The sequence below is a fragment of the Arvicanthis niloticus genome, chromosome 13, assembly GCF_011762505.2.
Source record: "Arvicanthis niloticus isolate mArvNil1 chromosome 13, mArvNil1.pat.X, whole genome shotgun sequence".
Taxonomy (NCBI): Eukaryota; Metazoa; Chordata; class Mammalia; order Rodentia; family Muridae; genus Arvicanthis; species Arvicanthis niloticus.
In genome coordinates this window covers 77,230,914-77,252,379 of record NC_047670.1, presented here as the reverse complement: position 1 = coordinate 77,252,379, position 21,466 = coordinate 77,230,914, and the positions used below count along the sequence as shown (strand labels likewise).

The following is a 21,466-nucleotide window of genomic DNA, read 5'->3' as shown; positions in this document are numbered from 1 at the left end:
ATGGGGAGGTTTTTCTGGTGCTTGTGGGTTTGGAGTGTCCCACCCAGTCTTCTCTGAGTAAAGGATGAGGGCAAAATAACTTGGCAGTATTGAAAGACTCTAGGAATTTATGTGTGGCTTTATTTTCTATGCATAAGGGCATTTCAAAGGCAGTGGATGCCTGAAACTCTAAAAGTGTCTAGATAAGACGCTGCTTGAAGCTCAGTGTGCTGGTGAACACCTTTAACCCTAGCACTTGTTCAAGACCAGCCTGGTGTGCAGAGCAAATTCCAGGACAGCCAAAGCTACATAGTCTTAAATAAAAAATATAAACACTGCCCAGACTTAGAGGGAGGTGGAGGGCTGTTCTTTCTTTAGCTCAGCAGCCCCACACCTCAGGGTAAGGACAGAACTGTGGGACTGGAGTGATTTGGTACCTGAAGACTCATTAATCATCACTTCAAAATAGAACCATTAAGGCAAAATGTATTCAGTTTTATAGAGAGATCTGTGTGAAGGCTGTGGGCTTTCCACACTGCCTTTCAGTCGCAGTGGGCAGTTCTCACCATTGTTATAGTATCAGGTGAGTTCCCTCTATGCCTCACTCTGGGCTGTCTCTGTCTCTTATACTCCAAAGTCTCTCCTTGTCCAGAAGAGGTTTGTCTCTTGGGAAAGAGTCACAAAGAGACAATTGAGAGATACAGGAGTCGCTACCTTTCAGGCTCTGCAGCTATTTGTCTTCAAAATTAGTCCCTGGAGATTTAGGTGTCTGGTGACTAGGCTTTTGTGAGGGAAATGGAAATGAAGATTTTGATTTTTACAGGTAGAACTTTGAGTGTATCTTCGGGCCAGGGGGAAATCACTAATTGGCCACTTCTTATTGCAGAGGATGGGGGGGGGGGTGATTCTGAAAGTCCTTTTAGTTTTCTTCTTTGGTTTACTGAAGATGGGAGGTAAGGAGAGGCCTTAGGTGGGCTTGGGGAAGTGCAATCCAATCTAGCAGCCAGCTTGGGAGCAGAGTGATTTACAAAGCAAAACCTTAGATGCCACTTCCTGAGAATTCGCCAGATCAAAACAGCCTCCTTAGGTGTTTATGACCCATCTCTGCTCCCGACAGGAAAAGCTCCCTCAATAAAACCTTAGCCAGCCCCATCCTCCACAGGAACACAATCTGATGTGAAGGACCTGACCCCATATTACACACACACACACACACACACACACACACACACAGAGTCACATGAACACACAGACTGAGAGAGAGAGAGAGAGAGAGAGAAGAGATTGAAAGACTGACAGAGTCAGAGTTAAAGACAAAAACAGTTTTCCAACTAGAAAGTTGAGTTTTTAAAGTTAAACCAGGATTTTATTTTTAAAATATTGTTTCTATAATGTCTGAGCAAAGAAACTTTTGAGGCTGGAGAAGGCAAAGATATTCCATTATATAAGAGTCTGGTTTCTTAACCCCCCCACGCACCCTACCACCAGGCCCTCCAGCTTCACATAGTTCAAAAACTCAACCTAGGACAGCAGGACACTGAGAATCATCAAGAGCATAGCTGCCCCATTAGGGGCTATTCCAAGGTTTGAGGTTGTTTAGAGATGGAAGAAAAAACCTCAAAGGATAAAGGCTTGAAGACTGGGGGTGGGGTGGACAAATGGTTTCTATCCTGAGCTAGTGGAAAGAATGGGAAAAGAGGGAAGACTGGGAAATTGGATGGAGGATGGTTTACTGTGTCCATCCAAGCTTCTTACCTCTATTTAAAGTATCATTTTGGCATATACACATACTTCTGTGTTAGGTCCTAAAGTTCAGGGATAGGTGGTGAGAAAGCTAGGATCCCTGGAAGGCAGAACTAGCCTGCTTTATCTCTCTGAGACCTAGAGTGCAAAAGAAAAGTATCCTAGGGAAGTAAGCCTACACATTCCACACTCCATCTTCCTCATATGGGACTACAGATTATGGTAGAACTAGAGAGCTAGGCCTCCTTCCTGCACTACCTTGCAGGATACCCAGAACCTTTCATAGGACCTCACCATAGCTTCTAATGATGGTCAATCAGAGGCTGAGCAAGATCCTAGACAACTATTCTAGCCCAACTTTCCCAAGTTTTACATTGTGTACACACACACACACACACACACACACACACACACACACAGAGAGAGAGAGAGAGAGAGAGAGAGAGAGAGAGAGAGAGAGAGGATATTTTCCTTAGCTTTTAATTTCTGTAGACTTAGGAATGGGAGAGGGACAAGAATCCCAGTATCCTGTGAGACTCAAGAACAATGTGAGACTCACACACAATCTGTAATTTAGTGGGAACTTCTAGAACACCATTAAAGCAGCTCAGGGAGATCTTATCAGAACAAGCACACCACTAGGCATTAAGAAGACCTAACAAAAGTGGAAGGGGGGAGGGATTTGATTTCTTAACCTTCTATTAGATCCCTAATCCCCAAACCCTATCTTAGCATCGTAATCCACATTTTCTTTTCACTTTCTAAGTGCTTCTGTTGCTCTAGTTGCACTTTGGAGGAGCCTCAGAATGACAGTGTTGTCCCCCCAAGAAAATGACACAGAACTAGAGCAAAGATGTTTCAGCATTTTCCCCTTCAAAAACATCTAAAAGGATTAAGAAAGACCGAATACTTGGACCTTGGACGTGAAGAGGGGATGGGTCACTGTGAGAAATCTCTCTTCCTTGGGCCTGTGGGAACAGAGCAGGTCTGTTGTTTTTCCTCAACTACCATAGATCTGGTAAGCCAGGTGTGACAGGTCCATAATGAAGGTCTCAGTCAAGGCTCCACTAAAGAAACCTGTTTTAGTGCTAGTTCATAGAAGAGGCAAAGAGGAGCCCTGTGCTTTAGATGGGGGGCCCTATTTCTGGCTTCTTACCCTATCCCCTATAGCCTATGACATTATTCCCAAATCAGCCCCACCCAGAAAACAATCAGACAATGGGGCAAGGCATTCCTCATTCTTGCACCCTATCCATAAAACCTGCAGGAAAAGGCTTAGAGGTCCAGAGAGAGTGCCTACCGTTTAGTTCACTGAGTGAGATTATAGAAGAAGGCACATTCAGAAGAATTCCATTAGAAACTAACACCCAGCAAAACTCTGGAGAAATTAAGAGAGTGTCTAGGCTGGACATACCAGTGTTCAAATACCCACAAACACTAGTATTTCCTTTGTATACACACAGTATGCCATCTGGAGCTGTTGATCAGAGGTTCTTCTGATTTGCTTACTCTAGTTTGATCCACATAAACACAATGTCAAAATGCTGCAAACTGTGTCTTCTGGCAGCAAAAAAATAGGCTCACTATCTAATTTACCACTATATGTGTTAATATATGCATATTTTGAACCAGTGTCTTGAGCAGCCAAACACATGGTCTATCACTGAACTATACTGGGCAGCCAATTTTATTATATCTTGTTAAAAGAAAGGAAAGGAAAGTGGCTCAAGCAAACCCATCAACTGTTGAATACAGAGGCGGAAGATTCTTTGAGTCCACTTATTTTTTTAGACTCCCTTCAACTGTATTAAAGTAGTTTGTCAACCTAGCAGTACAAAGCATAACTTTCAAAAGCCATCTCCACTTTTACTATCTTGTCCAACCGTGCTTAAGGCAGTCTGATAAAGCTAATTGTTCCTGGAGCTTTACCAGAAAGTTAATCTTCTAACCTTCCTACCTGTCCCCAAAAGGATCGCGCAGGAGAACGAAAACTCCAAAAGATAAAAATTGGCAGGAAGGTAAGAAGCAACTCAGAATTTTAAATCAGGGCTGTAGTTTCACCGGTATTTGCTCTGTAACCTAATTCAGAGTCACCTCCTGAAAGCCAGAGAATCGGACAGGGCCACACCAGCAAATAAAGCTGGCTCCATCTGACATCTTCAGATCCCCGAAAAACCCGGGACTTAACTCCACAAACAACTTCGTTAGAAACTAGGGACGCAAAAGACTCCTCAGAACAGCTTCTAAAATTGAGGGCGGGGACTGTAGTTTACTTGAATAGCTCCTCCCTGCACTCTTCAGCTGTTGTCTGTACTAGGGCGGACTCCGGTTCTTAATCCAATGTTGAGGAGGGAGGGAAGAAAACGAATGGAGGCGCTCCCCTCCCCATCTAGACACTGATCCAAGCACTCACTTTTTTGCTGATTGGTTGATGGGGGCATGTGACTTCGCTAAACACTTTACTGATTGGTTGTTTTGCTTCTTCTGGCGTTAAAGACCTAGGAACAAAATTAAAAGCTTTCTGGGTAGGCTAGGGCATCTTTGGCATCTGATTGTTTACCCATCCCCCCCATCTCAAATTAGAGAAGATGGTGGGAAAATGAAGAATCTCAGCTCAGCTCCCTTTTGTGTTTGTGTTTCCAGGTGAGACTGAGCAAAACATTAAATATACATACATATATATGCATACATACATAATACATTCACATGCATATAGCATATATGCATACATGTATATCGACCTGACCAAAACAAGTCATTGCGAAGGGAGAAAGAACTATTATTAAAGAAGAAAGTATATTGAAATGAAATTTTTGAGCCTGAATATTAAAAGGGGGTGGAAAAGTATCAAATGCCCCCAAGAGATGCTGTGTAAATCCATAAATACAGAAACACCCTTACTTCCCCCTCTACTCAGAAAGAGAAGGGCCTGAGATTGTCGGGGGGGGGCGGGGGGGCGCTGGAGTGTTACCAGGGTGTGTAGCACTGGCCCACAGTAAATTCTGGTTAAAGGCTCTTGAGTTCTGCTAAGGCCCTGGGGAGGCCTGAGGGAAGGAGCAAGTCGGGTAAGAGATCAAGAGAAACGTCCATCAGAGCATTTCCATAAACCCTAAAAATTACAGACTGGTGTAAGGGGCCAGGCAAAGAGCCTGAGGAAGAAACTATTTGAACGGGCTCCTGGACAGTCTAAAAATTCTCATCAAGACATAAAAGTTGGGGCAAGAGGGTGGAGGGAGCAAGATCAGGGGTCCCAAGAGGGCATCAGAGGAGCCCTCCACATTGAGACCTGAGTTTTTAGTGCTTGAGAATTTAAGCACAAGTGGGATATGGTAAAGCTGAGGCTTGGCTAACCTCCTCTTGCCTTTGGGGCTCTGTCTTCTCCAAATCTGCCCCATTGTTAATCTCTGCTTGATTTTTTTTTTTTTTTTTTTTTTTTTTTTTTTTTTTGCTGTGCTGCTTGCAGTAGGGTACCCTGAACTGTGCTAGCAGCATGACATCTTTTCTCCACAACTGCATCTCTCCACAAAGCAGGTGCACACAAATCCCTCTCACCCAAAGCAGTCCTTTCTTCTGGAAGGCTGCTCCCCTCTACTCCCCTTTGAAACCCTCTGGCTTCCAGTCTTTACAAATCTTCCCTGTTTCCAGCCAATGCATAAGTACCCTGAGTCACAAGTCACTACTTTTCTGGATTAGCTCCCCTAATGTCCTTGGAAGTACACCTTACAGGTATGAGGGGCACATGCCTTTTGCTTTTGCTACCTTTGCCACTCCTTGATATAAACTTAAAAGGAGACCCCCCCCCCTCCAGGGTACTTTCATAAGCAGGATCTTGCTGGTTCCAGTCCTAAGGAGCCAAAACCTCTTTTCTTCCCACCCCCAGGTAGAAAACTTTTCGGAGCCTAGCAAATAAGTTGCCTCCATCCTTACCGAAATCCAACATATCTTTGCTGCACACTAAGCAGAGACCTCTAGGTCTCCAGGGCCTAGCTTTACCTAGGCAAGGCTGGGGCTGCTGGGAGGAACTAAGTAAGTAGCATTGGGGAAAGGTATAAGCATTAAGGGCCCCAGACACACTCAGGCCCTGGACTTTGGAGGCCCACCTAGCCTGTGAGATCAGTCTAAGCAGCAGTCTGTGAGTTCTGAAACTACAAAGCTGTCTTTCCCTGTCTTTCTCCCCAGCTTCCCACTCTGCATTGTACTTTTCCAGAGGCCAAGTGGCCTCTCCATGGAACAGAGAACCCCAGAAGCATTTTGCACTTGTATTTAGGGTTTGTAGAGCCCCACAACTAAACAGCCACATTTCTGGCTCTGGCGTGTCTTTCCAATCCACAGAGGAGCAGGAAGACCTTGCAAAACTCTGAAGGTGCGCGGCCTCTTTCTAGCCCAGCTGAGTAGCAGCCAGGCGGAGTGAAGGCTACAGAGGGGAGGTATGATCTAGGAAGACAAGGCCCTCCATCTTTCTAGTTCTCAGCAGCCTTCCCCCTTCTCCCACCCAGGGCCTGAGGAAGTCTGGGGAGGCCTTTTTCCTTTTCCCCTTAATGAGGGAGAATCCTCTTCTTTCAAGTCGGGAGGGAGTTAGGTAAATAGGAGAAAGGGTCTGAAACAGAGAAAGGGGGCAGAGAATTAACTCACAGCGATCGCCTGGGATTCATTTGCGAAGACGTAACCTCTCTCACCATCATCCCCAGCGCCGTAGTCCCCTCTAACTGCCAGGCCCTCTGTCCTAGCATTAAACCTCACCAGCAGCTGCGTGGCTGGACAGTTAAGATTATATATGATGTAAATATATTGTGGGTTTGTCAGCTCTCCCTACACCATAAAACTTGGTTTAATGACATCACGTGGTCCCCCAAGAGCCACTCACGGGCTTGCCTTCAGGCTATTCACATAAATAACCTCCAAAAGTTTCAAACTCCTAAATTCACATAGAAGGCTTTCCTATTTCTCTAATGCTCAGTTGCACTAAAAAGCCCTTGTGCTGCTCCTTTGCCCCTCCTCCACACCCCCTAGCAGGGTGGGGAGGGGGGAGAAGGTGGATCCTTATTTATTTATTTACTTACTTACTTATTTCTCTAAGGACCTGATGTTTTCCTTCGAGGTCCTGTTGATATTTTTCTTCCTATTTTTTCTCCTCTAATTGCTCAGAGTGGGCCGTGTCCCCTCTTCCCACTCCCCGGGGAAGGTAAGTCATGATTTCCCCCCTTTTTCCTGCTGCCAGAGTGGGTGGGTTCTAAGGAAAAAATAGAGAAGCGGGCTCCTGTCACCTTTTGGGACCCAGGAGCCCCTTCATTTTACTCTTTCAGAGTACTGTTAAGGCCTGGAAGTTGAAAGTTGGTCCAGGGGCAGCTTGGTGGGTAGACCCCAAGCAGAAGCTTCTGGTCAGAGAGAAAGTAAGTTTCTAGGCTACACCCCCCACCCCCAGTGAAGGGGAGGTCTGAGGTCTCTGGCTTTGTGTCTTCTGCCTTGGTTGCCTCTATCAAACTGCTGCAGCTGTGGATAGACAAGGGCTCAAGCCTGAAATAGGAAGGAAGGGAGCTGGAGGCACAGTCCCACCCCCCTCAAGCCTGGGCAAGCTGAGACAGTCCTTCAGCTAGCTCCTCCAGGGAATAAGAGGTTCGGTCTGCACTGGGGTGGGGGGGGCAAGGAACTCATAGAGTGCTAGTCAACTTTGCTAGGGTGGTCTGATCAATATCACCCCTATTCCCTTCTCATCAAGCCCTGGTGTGCCCACCCTGGGGAGGAAGCACAACTCCTCCTGAAGTCTGGGAGGCTGGAATTGGTGAGTGTGGGTGCCATAATCTCTTCTTTACTTAACTGTTACCCATCTGAGCTGCCAGTGCTTCTTCATGCTTCAATGCTCACCCAATAGTTTTACGCAGCATGTAGGAAAAATTAAAATAACTCCCTGAAGAAAACCACACGTTTTATTTCTCTCTCTCTCTCTCTCTCTCTCTCTCTCTCTCTCTCTCTCTCTCAGAGAGAGAGAGAGGAAGGAGGGTTAGCTAGGGCTGGGCTGCATGCCTGCAGAGTGCAAGTTGAGGGGAGACTTTGGCAGTGCTCTAACCTTGCCTGAGCACAGAGTGAAGGGAAGGGAAGGATGGTCGTGGGGTGCAGCTCGACAAACATGTGCTGAGACCTCCTACATGCTAAGCATAGGATGAGAACAGGCTCTTGAGTCTTCTAAAAGTGACAGACACATTGCTTAGACAGTGGGATGCAGTGAAGTCAGACCTTTAATAAATCCAAAGAGCATAAGCATTAATAATCATGAAAAGAAATCTCCCCGCCCCTCCCCAGAGCCACTCTGTTCCCTTTCTGTCCTAGCGTAGAGCAGCCCTTTGCCCAGTTTCAGATCCCCACTCCTTCAGTGTGGGGCCTAAGCTTGGCTCCAGGAAATCACCCCATTGTGGGAGGCTGCAGAGGAAATGCAGTAAAGTTTTATGGCCCCATCCCGCATTTGTTTCTCCTGTAAAGTACTTCCTCCTTCATCTCGTGGAGCCTGGGATGAAGCTGAGCTAAGCCTAAGCCAGCCCCACCTGAATTATCTGTGTTCCCGCTCTTATAGGCTACCCTCCCCTTTATACAAAATCTCAGAGACTGATAGATGATGGCAAACAGACACGGCTCCTGCACTGGTCTACCCAGGTCTTACTCCAGTGAACTGTCCTTCATTGGCTTAGACCCTAGAAGACAGCGAGCAGTCTGCATGTTTTCTCTAAGGCAGGCACACACTGCAGGTTGCATTCACAATTCTCCTAGTCCCCCTTTGCCCCATCCCGTATCTTAGAAAGCTGAAGAACATCTCAAACCATGGCCAATTCCCCTTCTCCAACACCTCTCTACCAAGCAGAACCTACCTACTATTACTGGGAATCCTTCTGGCATCAAACATGGCCCTTGATTGAGGGCTCAGCCTTTCTTCTATGTCCAGAAAGGACCCTCAGGGATGACCCAGATCCAGAAGGGCCAGAATCTAAGTCAGTGGAGCCACGAGTTCCTATGTTGTGCCATAAAGTACAGACTACAGACAGTCTAGAAGCCTCAAGTCTCTTTAGCCAACGTTGAGAGTAGGGTATAGAAAAGTCTGGGTGCCTTAGACACCCACAGCATATGGAAACAACAGTACAGGAGTCCTCAAGTGTACTCCCCTTCACCCAGAGGCCTTCTTGGAGCCATGAATCAAGAAAAGAACTCAGTTACATTGTTCCCTATTCTTGCTTCTCCTAAACCTGTTTAAAAATATTTTTTTAAGGGATGGCTTAAGGACAGGGCCTCTCTATTCATCTCAGAGCCTATTTAGACACAGCTACTCATTGCATGCCCTAAACAGACAGAAGTCATTGAATCTTCAGTCCTGTTCTTTTTCTGGCTTTATTTGATATGACAAAATATAGTTTCAGGAAGGACTTGGAGTCAATAAATAGCTGGGCAACTGCAATGGGGCAGGAAGGTAAGAAAGTCATGGCAAGATATATAGGATAGCAAAAAGCCTCAAAGAACCACTTGCTAGGGACCAAAGGCAAGAGACCCCAATAGTTGAGCTAGCTAGCAGGCTGGGACTGCGAACCTGAGAGTGCATGCAGCAAGCCAGGCTAGGGAAGTCCCGGACTTTGGGGAGGGTTGGAAGGGTTAGAGAGCATAGGACAACCTCTGGGACGACAGGCCCACGTTCACTTATCTCCCTCTTTCATATGCAAATAATTCATGAGCAAAGACGAGTTTAGAAGTTATAAAGGTTAGTTGAAAGCACCCCATTCTCGCCATAGCCTCTGCCTGGCACAACCAGCCTTCAGCAGCCTGGCCAGCCTAGGCAAGAACAAAGAAGAGGGTGAAGTGGAGGTCGGGGAGAAGGGGTTACAGCCAGTCTGTCTCACCTTAACTCATGCTAGCCGAGCTAGGGCCCAGAGAGGCAGCCCAGGCTGAGGCTTATCCAGTACCCGCCCTACAAGAATGTGCCCCGGGCCTGAGGTGCTCAGCTGAGCTGAGACAAGACAGGCAGTGCAGGCTGTCCTGCAGAACCCTGGGTCTATGGGGACTCGGAATGCCAAAGAAATGCGCTTTTTGTCTGGGAGGCCCAGAGCCAGTGCTCTAGCCTCCACCTCAAAATCTAGAAGGAGGAAAACCGGAAAGGAAGGGCGCGGGGACCACAGCCGACCCGGGTGCTCTCTGAGGGCTCCCTGCTTCCTCTAAAGAGACTCTTTGCTCTTCATTTTGGAATCTTTCTTCCACTTCATCCTGCGGTTCTGGAACCAGATCTTGATCTGTCTCTCGTTGAGACACAAGTTGTTGGCGATCTCTATGCGCCTGCGGCGAGTGAGGTAGCGGTTAAAATGGAATTCTTTCTCGAGTTCCAGGGTCTGGTAGCGCGTGTAACTGGTTCGGGACCGCTTGCCATCCGTCTCTGGAACATAAATCCCCCAAATCAGGGAGGGGTGAATAGCGTGCAGCACCCCAACGTCCCACCCTAGTCCCAGGCCCCACCCGTGGTCGGAGGGAGTGGAAGTGAGCGCCGTGGGACAGGCCAGAAGGGCCGCAGGCGGGCAGGCCCGGTCCCGGGAGAAGCGCCTCCGCCTGGGCAGGAAACTTTGCACCGCCGCCTTCACTCTGCGGCCGGAGGGGCTGAGGGGGGATGGGGGGAAGAGGGAGACCCAGGCTCGGACCGAACAATAAGCACCCTCGAGATCCGAGCACCGGGGACCCCCCTCCCGCCCCTCCCGAGTCGCTGGAATCCTCCGGAGCCGCGAGCACTGGCCGAGCCGGCTCCGCAGGGGAGGGAGGGAGGGAGTCGCAGGGGGATCCCCACTCTGGAGCCCCATGCTCCTCACCCTTCAGGTCCCTCTATTTTTTTAACTCCCTCCCTCTCCCCCCAAAATTGAATATTGCCTTTTATACACGTTTTGTTCCTATGATCCAATTATGTCGTCGTAAATTTGGGCGCACACAGCCTCTAAGCCTTTTAGTGGACAGTTTTACGAGCCATTGATGCCTGGATCGTAAAATTTATGGCCGCAGGTTTTTTTTCTTTATTTGCCCCGCATGGCCTATAAAACCCAGGCGGACCCGAGCGCGCAAAATGAAGTCCTAAAGTTTACCGTGGCTCATGTGCAGTTTGGTCATCCACGGGTAAATCTGTGGCGGGGCCGGTGGCTGGCTCAGTCCGGCAGGCTGCCCTGTCTGCGCCTGCTCCTCTTTGATCTCCCCACTGCTCTTAGCTCGCTCCTCCAGCGCTGGGCGAGCCGCCTTCTGACTGTACATCCCAGGGTTCAGAGGAGCCGCTTCGTCTCTGCCCAGAGCGTGTCCCGGAGCGGCCGCGGCGCTGCAGGCGGGGCGGTCGGGGTGAGCCCGGGGGTTGGCAGCCATGTCTACCCCGTGGAGAGAGTTGGAAGGCGCAGGCGGTGGGAAAGTGATGCTTAAGTCCAATCCGCCGTAGCAGTACCTGGATGCCTGCACCTCTGAGGCCGATCCATAGTTCCCACAAGTTTGCATGTTATAGGCAGGGATATTGGGGCTCTGCTTATAGAATGAATTGGCTACGTAGGAGCTCATGGCGGGGAGGGCCCAAAAAAAATTTCTGCACCCTTTTTGATTAAGGGTGATTTGTGACTCTTTGAAGTTGAGGGGTTTTTGTTCTCCAAAGTGCACAATTTATAGGTGGAGATATCTCTTTCTTTATCCTATGCGCTCTTCCCAAATAAGGGAGCCTTAAATAGAGTCACGTGACTGGAGCGGCCACTCATAAATTTGGCTTGATGACCTCCGGGAGGTTAGTGATGGAAGCCGGCGAAACGCATCTTGATATGTTGGCAAAGCCCGGGGGGGGGGGGTGGAAAGAGAAAGAGAAGCAAGGGGGAGGAAAAAAATGGTTCTTGGAATTGGGGGGTAGTCGGGACAACGAGCTCACAGCGACACCTGGTGCCGACTTGGGGGAATTGCATCTTGTAGCATTACTTGGCCTTCTGGCAGATTGTAGAGAAGTTGTTGCTTGTTGGACAAACTAACCCTTGAGCTTGTCTTTAAAATTCTGTTTAAATTTGAGAAAAGATGAGGCCTTATTTAGGAATTACACTGGTGTTTTTTGTAATGGATAGTTCCAGTTCTCTACCTCCAGAGCCTTCCAGACTTCAATGATGACTGAGAAAGAGAGTTGGGGGTAGCTGAAGCCCAGGCTGGAGAACCAAGAGGACTTATCTTGGGTTACCTAAACTAAAGGTCAAGGCCTCTTGCTTGGGAGGATTGAATTCAGTTTTGATGAAGATGAGCTTGCCTTGTGGGCTTGGAAAAATTAACCTCTGGGAGGTAGGCAGGATACCCAAGAGGAGGGAGGGTTCCTGAGTGAAGCAGGAAGACAGGTCCTGAGGCTGAGAGTTCTAGGTACTCTCTGGGATGTGAGAGGTGAAAGGCCAGATGGACTTGGCTAAACTTCACAATGTAGAGGGGCAAGAGGCAACATTCCCATGTGTATAACTAGACACAGGGGCTGGAGGGCTCTTCTACAGCTCTGTGCGACCCTCATGGGGTACCAGATATTTCAGATGACCCCCAAGAGCATAGAGGGGCAAGATTGAAACCTCCACAAATATTACGAGCAAGGCAGAGATAAAGGCCTGCTTTTACTCTTTTAGGGATAAGCCCTTAGCCCGTGTTTCAAGCCAGAGGGCCCATGGGGATGGAGATGGGCAGACCAGGAGTCGGGTAACCCTTTGGCCAGGCTTTCTTCAACCTTTGGGTCCTATCCCCTGCTTTCTTAGTCCCAGACCCTACTCTTTACTGTCCCATATTTCCTCAGGAACTCTCAGCCTCTGCCAGAACTCCCCCTCCCCTCTGGCGGAGGCTCTGGAGGGGGGCAGTGGAAGGGACTTGGAGAGTCTGGAAAACTCAGGCCGATTTTCCCCCCCTCCAGGAGACCTATTACCCCCACGTCTCCCCTAGGCCCACTCAGGTTTCTATGCTGAGCCTTGGGGAAAGAAGGCTGGATCTGAGAAAGGGTTAGGGTCCTACGGTGCCCCTCATGCGCCAGGTTTGAGGAGAGAAGAGGCAGGAACCAGACAAGCTAGGGCTGTAAGGAAGGACTTTTGTCTGGCGGGTCAGGAGTCCCAGAACAGGCCAGAACTCAGTTTCCAGTCTTTCTCTTTCCAGTCTTCTTTGGATCGCTCAGTCCCTGCGGATGGACTCCTGAGGTCCCTGGATTGCCAGGGAGCCTCAGCCAGGTTTCACAACAGCCGGCCTGGCGGGCTGGGGGCTTGCTTGCTAGTCCTTCTCCCCGTGCTGCTGGCAGTAGGTGGGAGCGACCCTAGTGTTCGGATCAGGCTCCTTTTCTCGCATTTTGGGCTCAGGGCTCAGAAGCCGAAGATCCCTGGCTGCTACAGGCAGGAAGAAAGGCCCGCGTGGGACTTGGAGCCCAACCCGGCTCACTCAAGCTTCCCCGCCCCCAGCGAAAGTCCAGGCGGCCCCTTTCCTCCTTTTCTTTTCCGGGGTGTGTGTTGTTCCGTGTAGAGAGTGTCCCAGAGGCCTCTCAGAACCCCATCGCGGTCAGGAGAACCCGGAGACCGAGGCTCAGCGCCTGACTGCGGGGCAGGCGAGTGCGGAGGGCTGAGGGCTTTGCAGGCGGCAGGCCGCGCCGAGAGCTCTGCTGGCAAACCAGCGGGAGGGCGAATGAGCAGACAGGCGGATTGTAAACTTTTAAAAATAATATCAGTTTTATTAAATATTCGAGAACGGATCCAGAGGTCAGATTTATACAGGAGGATAACACGTAGGGGTTTCTTTCTTTATTTATTTATTTTATCCTACTGACTAAACAAACGTCATTCACTTTTTTTTCCTTTTCGTTATTTTCCCTCTTTTTTTTAACTGCTTTTTAAAATGAGACCGGAACACTGACGGTGCTAAACATAAATATAAATACAGAGACCACAAATACAGCTAGAAATATTCACACAGAAACGGTCACAGTTCGAAATATGCCATAATGACCCCCAGGAATCTTTAAATACAATTTGCCTGGACTGGGCATTTGCTGGGGCAGAGGGGCCGGGCAGGGACTGGGGATAGGCCCTGGGGGTTGTTGCGGGGCCAAGGCGCGCCCTCCTGAGGCCTCCCGCCCTCCGGCTGTCAGGCCGGCCCCGAGGCCCTGGAGTGGAGGCCCCAGGCCCTGGAGCCAGCTCTCTGCGCCGGAAGGCGGGGGTGAAGGGCGTCGGGAGTGGGGAGGGAGCCTAGGGTTCACTTGGAGGGACATCTGTGGAGACTGAAGCGAGGTTCAGGTCCCCTAGGCCTAGGAGAGGAAAGGGGCCTGCAGACAAGCCAGGAAGGAGCTAGCGAGGGAGCTAGAGGAAGAAGCGAGTGAAGAGTTGTGCAGTGAGGGGGGGGGGGGGTCCAGAGCTGACTTTCAGGTCCACGTTTGACTCCCTGTTTTCTTTTAGGAAGTCACAACACATCAGTTGTGCCAGAGATAAATACAGAGTGTGTGATTCGGGGAGCTAGGATGAGCAAGGGAGGAGAGAGGGGTGCAAGGGCAGTCCTGGTCACTCTTTCTGCTTCTCTTCTTCTGTCTCTTCTCGCTTTTCCTCTTTTCCTCCCAGGCTGTCGGCAGTTGCCCCTCCGCCACCCCCTGAGAGCGTGGACGTGAGATTAGATTCTTTTTTCCACTTCATCCGGCGGTTCTGGAACCAGATTTTGATCTGTCGCTCGGTCAGGCACAGAGCATTGGCGATCTCGATGCGCCGGCGCCGAGTTAGGTAGCGGTTGAAGTGAAATTCCTTCTCCAGTTCCAGGGTCTGGTACCGAGAGTAGATCTGGCGGCCGCGCCTCCGGTCCGCTCCGTAACCGACCCCTAGAGATCCGGGCACAAAACACACTAAAAACAATCAGCAAGGCGTCCTCTGCAGACATTTTAGTCTAGCAAAGTCCAGACCCTCTCAACTTGGCCCACAGCACGCAGCCCCTTCGGGCTTTAGCCTTCTCCCTTTTGCTCTGCCCCACCCCCACTGGGGGAACAGCCAGAACCCCAACTTTATTCAGTTCTCCCACGAGGTGAAAGATGTGTGTCCCAAAGAAAGCGGGGGGGCGGAGCAAAAACCAGGCAGAAAGCTGGCTGTCTAAAAGCTGATTTAAAAAAAAAAAAAAATAGCAACTACTGGGGATAAGGACCCCATCTCTCAAGGATTGGGCTCCCCTACCTTCCCCAACACTCAGTTCCCTGGAAAGTTCTTCCCACTTCTTTGACCTCTCCTAACTACCTCCCTTCTCTCCGGCCTAGCTAGACTTTGGGGGGCTCTTCCACCTTCTGTCCCCTCCCCTCATTCCCTTCCCTGTTCCTACCCCCTCGGCTCCTTTTGGAGCCCTCCAATCCGTCAGGGATCGAGGGGGCCAGGCCCTTGCGAGCCAGCGCGGGAGGCGAGCAGAGGGGGCTGAAGAGGGGGCCCTGTCTCGGTGTCGGCGAGGAGACGAGCGTGATTGTTTTTATGGGGCCATAAAAAACTCTCTCCGCCCGTTCTTCTAGGGAAGCCGGTCATAAAGCCAGTTCAGTTTATTTAATTTATATCTCGGAGCTGTAAAACTCACCACTGTGCGAATTCATTCGCTGCATCCAGGGGTAAATCTGGATACTGGCTTTCTGGTCCTGGGGCGCAGTCCTGCCCTGCTCAGAACTAAAATCTTGAGCGATTGAGGTCTGTGTGTTATGTCCTAAGGTGTTTTGTCTGCAGTTTGAGAGCATGTCTTTCTCCTGGTAAAAGGAATTAGATCCATAGTCATACGGTCCCCGGCTGGAACTGAACACGACATTCTCCTGTGGCGAATAAAAGGGAGTCGAGTAGATCCGGTTCTGAGCTACGGCTGCTCCATAGGTCGAGAAATGCCTCACTGGATCATAGGCGGTGGAATTGAGGGCGACGTTGGGGAGGACGTCCTGGCCCCCGGCGAGGTGGCAGGATAAGGAAGGGTTAGTGAAGTAGGAATTCATCCCTTTGCCTTTACCTGGTCGGGCTATGATTTCTTTAATATTTATTTCTGTCTCCAGTTTGTACTCGGAACTAGATGGTTATAGGGACGGCTCCAATCCAGGACAGACAAAATGACAAAGTCAGCTGACCCCCTTCCAGCCAATCGCAAGCCAGATGTCAAGAAAGGGGAAAAAAAATCGCTTCTGCTTCTGTTGATTCCCTAGTTGAGACTAAGTATGTGCTTTGAAAGTAAGACTTGAATTTCTTTTAAGAATATATATATATATATATATATATATATATATATATATATATATATATATATACTGGTTGGGGGTGGGATGCAGGTCTATGAGCAGGGCCTTGTTCCCAGCGGAAGAAAAGGTCTAGTCCCAGGAAATCTCTCCGCCCCAGTTAACTTTGCTGTGCTGTGGCCAACCGCAGGGCAGAGAAATTCTTGTTTTCAGACCTATTTCATCTTTTGTATCCGACCCTTTTCTAAAATTAAATCCTGATTGCTTCATTTGAGGAGATCCTTCCCAGTAGAAAGAGGTTCCCAGAAATTCTAGAAGATATTCTGGCTTGACACTCATGAATCGAGTCCCTATCACTAGACAGCATATTTTCCCAATAATTTTTAAAACTCAAAAGGAAAAGGAAATTTCCCAAAACATGGTGCACAGAAGAAGGCAGCATAGCTAAGAGTCTTGAGTTAGAAGATATGTGGGAAGCAAACAGATCTGAAGGGTGTGGGTGAGACTACAGGGTACAGTGAGGAGCCTGAAGTGTGCATCTCCTCTCTTTTGCCTTCTAACCTGCTCCTCCCCAGGACCTACCTTTTGAGGAAACTCTTGCAACATTTTTGCTTCAAAGAAAGCATTATAATAACACACACACACACACACACACACACACACACACACACACACACAGAGAGAGAGAGAGAGAGAGAGAGAGAGAGAGAGAGAGAGAGATTCTGAGATTCTGAGATTCTTCCTAAAGACATCAACTCCTGTTTGTGTTGGTGAGAATTTATGATTTGGAACCAGCTCAGGCCAGGCCAGTGGTGTAATTCACATAGGATGCAGCCCGAAAGAGGAAATTTTGTGGTACTCCAATGAACAGATACATCCCAACACACTCAAGCTCCAGCTCAGGTCAGAAGACCCTATCTGCTCTGGATTCACTGCCCTGCCAATGTAGGTGCCCCTGGACCTGAGCTGTAAGACCCTAGGAAAGGGGTTCCTGGGGAATGCTTGGTCTCCTGCCTCAGCCACCTCAGAAACCTCTGGATTCTCAGTCCTTACCTCTATTTTCTCCCCCACCTTGAGGCTGAGAAAAGGGAGGAGGAGATTAGGAAATAACAGTTTTGTAGATGCTTCAGCGACAGAGAGAGCTGCAGCGAGTGAACAGCAGAAGGTGTACAGCTGGGGTTTCCCTCTGATTAATCCAAACAGAATCTGATATCGACATAGGCTGAAAATGCTTGGAGCTGACAAAGAGAGGATGGTGAGGTACACGCAGGAAGCAGTGAAAGCTCATATTTTCCCCTCACTAATTTTTTTTTGAGACTGACTATAACAAGAACCCGGATGTCGCCGGGTTTTATGATCTTTCCCTTCTGTGTAACAAAGCGGAGTAATCAATGGGTAGCAATAAAGCCATAAACGGGACTATGCTGGGAAAAAAAAACTCGTTTATTCATCTTCTGTAACGTTAAGGTTTCCCTGGAGTGTCACTAGGAGGTGGGGTGGGGTGGGGGATAAAGTTTTGAACCCAAAAGCAGACAGTGTGTAGGAGCTATGCAGACAAAATGTTAGTTAATACATGAACCTCTTTAGGAGGCTGAGGAGTCTTCCTGCCAGACGAGTTGTGTTGGCTTTTAAAAATCCAGCCCCTGCCTTTGAAAAGGAGGGAAATTGATTGGAATTTAGAAGAGTAGAAGAACCCTGTAATTATTGAAGTTTGTACCCTTTGACTATACTGTTTTCTTTCCAAGGTGAAGAGAGCAGAGGAGAAGGCTTCCAATAAGAGAGGGATTTTTAATAGTTATCTTATCTGGGGGTAACACAGCAGTTATCCCTAAACACAACAGTAGTGTATTGCTTTTTTGCTTTCCAATCCAACTGTACTCGAATTCATGGCATGCCTGGGCAGAGGTTTCCAACAGCTGGCTGGGGCTCCAGTCCCCCTACAGGGCAAGAGGTAGGAGGAGAGAAAACTGAGGGGGGGTGTATCCTGGGCTGAGCTAGGGAACAAGCCAGTGCACCCCTGGACAGCAGTAACCTCTTTCAAAGTTCCCAGCCTCCTGTCTGCCCTGAGGGTAGCAGTGTAACACGTAGAAGCCATGGCAAGAAAGAGTAAATTCCCCTCCTATTTCAGAGTGAGATTGCTAGAGGGATAAATCATGTCAGTGGTACTTCCTTCAAGATATTAAATTGTTGCAGTGTAAAACAAATTGAATGATGGAAGATAGGATGTCTTAATGAAGTTTTGCTTTCCATAGGTGTAGATACTTGTATATTTAAAAAATTTTTATGGATGTGGGGGTGGGGGGGGTGGAGGGATGACGGGTTCTTTGGGGGAGTCATGTGCTACAGCCCCCTAGCAAGAATGCCTGAGTTTCCTGGAGCCCCTTCCTCCAGAGATTAAAGGGGCCCCAAAGTTGGGGAGATTCTCTTTTGGGGCCTAAAGGTGGTATGCTCAGGGGTGGGCGACCTGAGGAGCAGAATGTAAGTCTCAGGCCCGGAAAAGTTAAGTGTTTTATTACGTTCCTAAACAGAGGGCAGATCCTGAAAGGTCTCGCCGATTTATAATGAACAGAAACCAGCTGCTGGGGAAAAAAGGAAGAAATGCTGGAAGGGGGAGACCAGGGGAAGCAGAAACACAAATATCTTGCCTCCATCTAAGGACTTTAGGGAAAGTTAACTTTCACCATACTCTTCTGCACCTCTTTCTATTCCTAAAGGGAGAATGTCATTTCCTTTAGTTATACCTTTAATTATGCAGCTGAAATTTACTGAGAGGATTCGATCCAAGGGGGAAAGCGGGTCAGATGAGCTGGATCTTTCCTCCTTGAGATAATATTTTTTTCCTTTTCCCATTTTGTGCTCTCTCTTCCCTTGGCAAAAGATTGGCTGTCTGTGGGGGAGGGGCTGGAACTTGAATTTTTCTAAATATATTTATATTTTCCTGTTAAATTTTCTGAAAACAATTATGGAAGCTCATCAGCAGAAACAAGAACAGATGTTTTATTAAAACTGCAGTGCAGCTCTGTAAATATGCACAAGTCTTGGGAAGGAGGGAGGCTCCCGTTCTTTGTTTCCATCAAAACAAACCCAGAGAAATCAGAGAAGCACCCCCCAAGACACACACACACACACACACACACACACACACACACACACACACACACACAGCACACACACACACACACACACACACACACACACACACACACACCACACCCTGTCAGGCCCGCCGCTGGTCTATGCAAAGCTCTGGGCCTTAGGCCTTCTAAATTAGGCATTCAGAGGGGACTCGGTGTCAAGAGCAGATTTTCACTTTGGGAGCAGTAATTACTGGATTCAAAAACAGAATATAAAAACTCAGAAAAAGAATAAAGCAGGAAAGTTGCCACTGGCCGCTTCAGCCTCCCCCCCCACACACACACAAACCAAAACACATGCCTTCCAGGAGCACTAATTATAGGAGAGGAATTTACTGCCTGCTTTTTGGGCCTGAGTGGGTGTAGTCACTGGCCTGGAGGCTAAGGGCTGCACCCGAGCATGGGCACTTAGGGGTTTCCCCGATTTCAGTCCTGCCGGATCTAAGTCAGGGGAAGGCTAGGAGGTCTTTACAGTTCTGAACTGGGAAAAGGATGAGGGGAGAGTGGACTTCAGCTTCTAGGATGGCCATGGACAGGCTTCACCTTGCCTACGTTTGCTTTCTTCTCTGCTCTGGCAAATAAAGCATTTTTGTGTGTACAGACGTCTGAAGTGAGCCTGATGAGATCTGAAAAAATATTCTTCGCGGAAGATTCTTCTTTGTGTTCCGCAAAGTCTCCTCTCTCCCTAGATTCCCCCACCTCTGCGAAGATGTTTGTGGCTGACTACAGCACAGATGCACTTATTCCACTCCAGGCCGGCAACGCCAACTACAGCTCGGCGCCTCCCTACGCTGTGCGCTCACTCCAACGCTGGAGCCGGAGCCGCTGAACCCTAAGCTCCCTCGCCTGCCTGGGCTCTTGGCTGCCTAAAAGCCACGCAGTTGCGGGACCCTGCCCCTCCACCATCTCCGGTTCTTGATTTCCAGAGATACTGAACGATTATCCCATCAACTCCTTTTGTGCCACTGGGCGAGAGCTGAAATCCCTCTTACAGAGAAAGCTGAGTTCAATAATTACTCAGTTCACCTCATAATCGCAATATTTGGTTAAGGCTTTGCTGTTCTGGAGAGTTCAGCTAGCTCTACTGGCTTATGACTAAATTAAAAAAAAAAAGCTTTGAAAAAACTCACAAAACTCCTATTTCAAATGTCTGGTGTTTTGTGAACAAACTCCTTTGATCTCTGTGGACTTCTGAGGGAAAGAATTGCAAAGAGAGTGGCGAGTGGCGCGGGCCAGAGAACCTGAACACGAGGTCTGGTCTGCTTGGGAATGCCAAAGCACAGCTTACCCAAAAGGGCTCCCAGATTTTCTGAGATGTGGTAGGGAACGATTTCCTAACGCATACATTTTCCTCAATACATACAGTGCATTTCAAAAAGGAACATTGTTTTTAAAAAGTCAAGCTTAAAGAAAAGTGAAATTTGACAGATCCATTTATGGGTGCTGATATTTGCTGACAAGGCTGAAGCTGATCAATTGAAGGGAGTTGGGGGTCTATAAGGAAGGAAGAAAGGACCAGATGGAGCATGTTCAGCTGCTGAGATTTGGTCCAAATAGCTCTCAGGCCTGTGCTGTGATTCCTTCTTTTGAGCTAAGATGAGGTTACAAAGTGGTGTTGATGTGGCTTTTGCACTTTAACACTGCAGAAAAGTATACAGAGCGGCTCTGATGGCTTTCTCCCTTTCCTCTGTTTTTGTGAATCTCTGCTTGACCTTTCCTAACTTTGGTTACTGCTATTACCATCAGCAGACACAAACCCCAGCTTTGCATGTCTGGCTTCTCCCACTCTGCCTAAAAGTTCAAAAGTAAAATAGGTTTCCATCAAACTTTTCCCTGAAACCCCTTCAGGCTTCACCTGGGGGGAAAAAAAATTCTGGCTTTTGCAGACCAGGCCTTCAAGCCTCCCTTCCACCTTGATGCCAAAGCAGTAGAAATATCAGCTGAGGAGGGGGCTTGTTGAGAGCATCTCATCCCCATTGAGAATGGAGAGTTTGGCTGCCTTGGGACATTTCAGGAGGGTAAAGCAGATGGTCCTAGTTGGTCTGGAGGTAAAAAACCAAGACCCAGAATCTTTAGGTTACTTTGTATTGCCAAAACAGGACCTCGGGAGACTGTCAAGTTAGAAAGGAGGGTAACAGGGTGGACAGGAAATGTGCTGCTCTATGCTAGTCCAGAGAAGCCCCCAGCTTTCTGGCTTCTCCTCTGCTTTTGAAATAGATTATTACTTGGGACCATTTTGGAGGTTAATGAAAATTTAAAATTGGAGACCTTGGCATTTATGACATCACAGTAAGTTGTCATATGGAAACTGTGAAAGTCATAAAAGTACAAGAGCTGTATATATGAATACCAAGCCTCCTCTGACCCCACCCCCATCTTCTCCTGGTCTAACTTCTCCCACTTTGAAATAAAATGT

At 48.4% G+C, this 21,466-nt stretch overlaps 2 protein-coding genes across 3 annotated transcripts; both read right to left on the bottom strand.

The window, feature by feature from the left end:
• Window positions 1-7,720: 7,720 nt before the first annotated feature.
• Hoxc5 (homeobox C5) lies at window positions 7,721-11,383 on the bottom strand. Its single transcript, XM_034516914.2, has 2 exons — window positions 10,815-11,383; window positions 7,721-10,123 (listed from the first exon to the last, which is right to left on the bottom strand). The coding sequence occupies exons 1-2, from the start codon at window positions 11,266-11,268 to the stop codon at window positions 9,909-9,911; spliced, it is 669 nt and encodes a 222-aa protein (XP_034372805.1). The 5' UTR covers window positions 11,269-11,383; the 3' UTR covers window positions 7,721-9,908.
• A 2,049-nt stretch (window positions 11,384-13,432) lies between these two features.
• Hoxc6 (homeobox C6) lies at window positions 13,433-15,923 on the bottom strand. Of its 2 annotated transcripts, none has more exons than XM_034516909.2 (2): window positions 15,283-15,923; window positions 13,433-14,575 (listed from the first exon to the last, which is right to left on the bottom strand). In XM_034516909.2, exons 1-2 carry the CDS (start codon window positions 15,680-15,682, stop codon window positions 14,244-14,246), a joined length of 732 nt encoding a protein of 243 aa, XP_034372800.1. In that variant the 5' UTR covers window positions 15,683-15,923; the 3' UTR covers window positions 13,433-14,243. The 2 variants fall into 2 exon arrangements, with proteins under 2 accessions (XP_034372800.1, XP_034372801.1); XM_034516910.2 differs by having other exon boundaries at window positions 13,439-14,551.
• Between the last annotated feature and the right edge of the window lie 5,543 nt (window positions 15,924-21,466).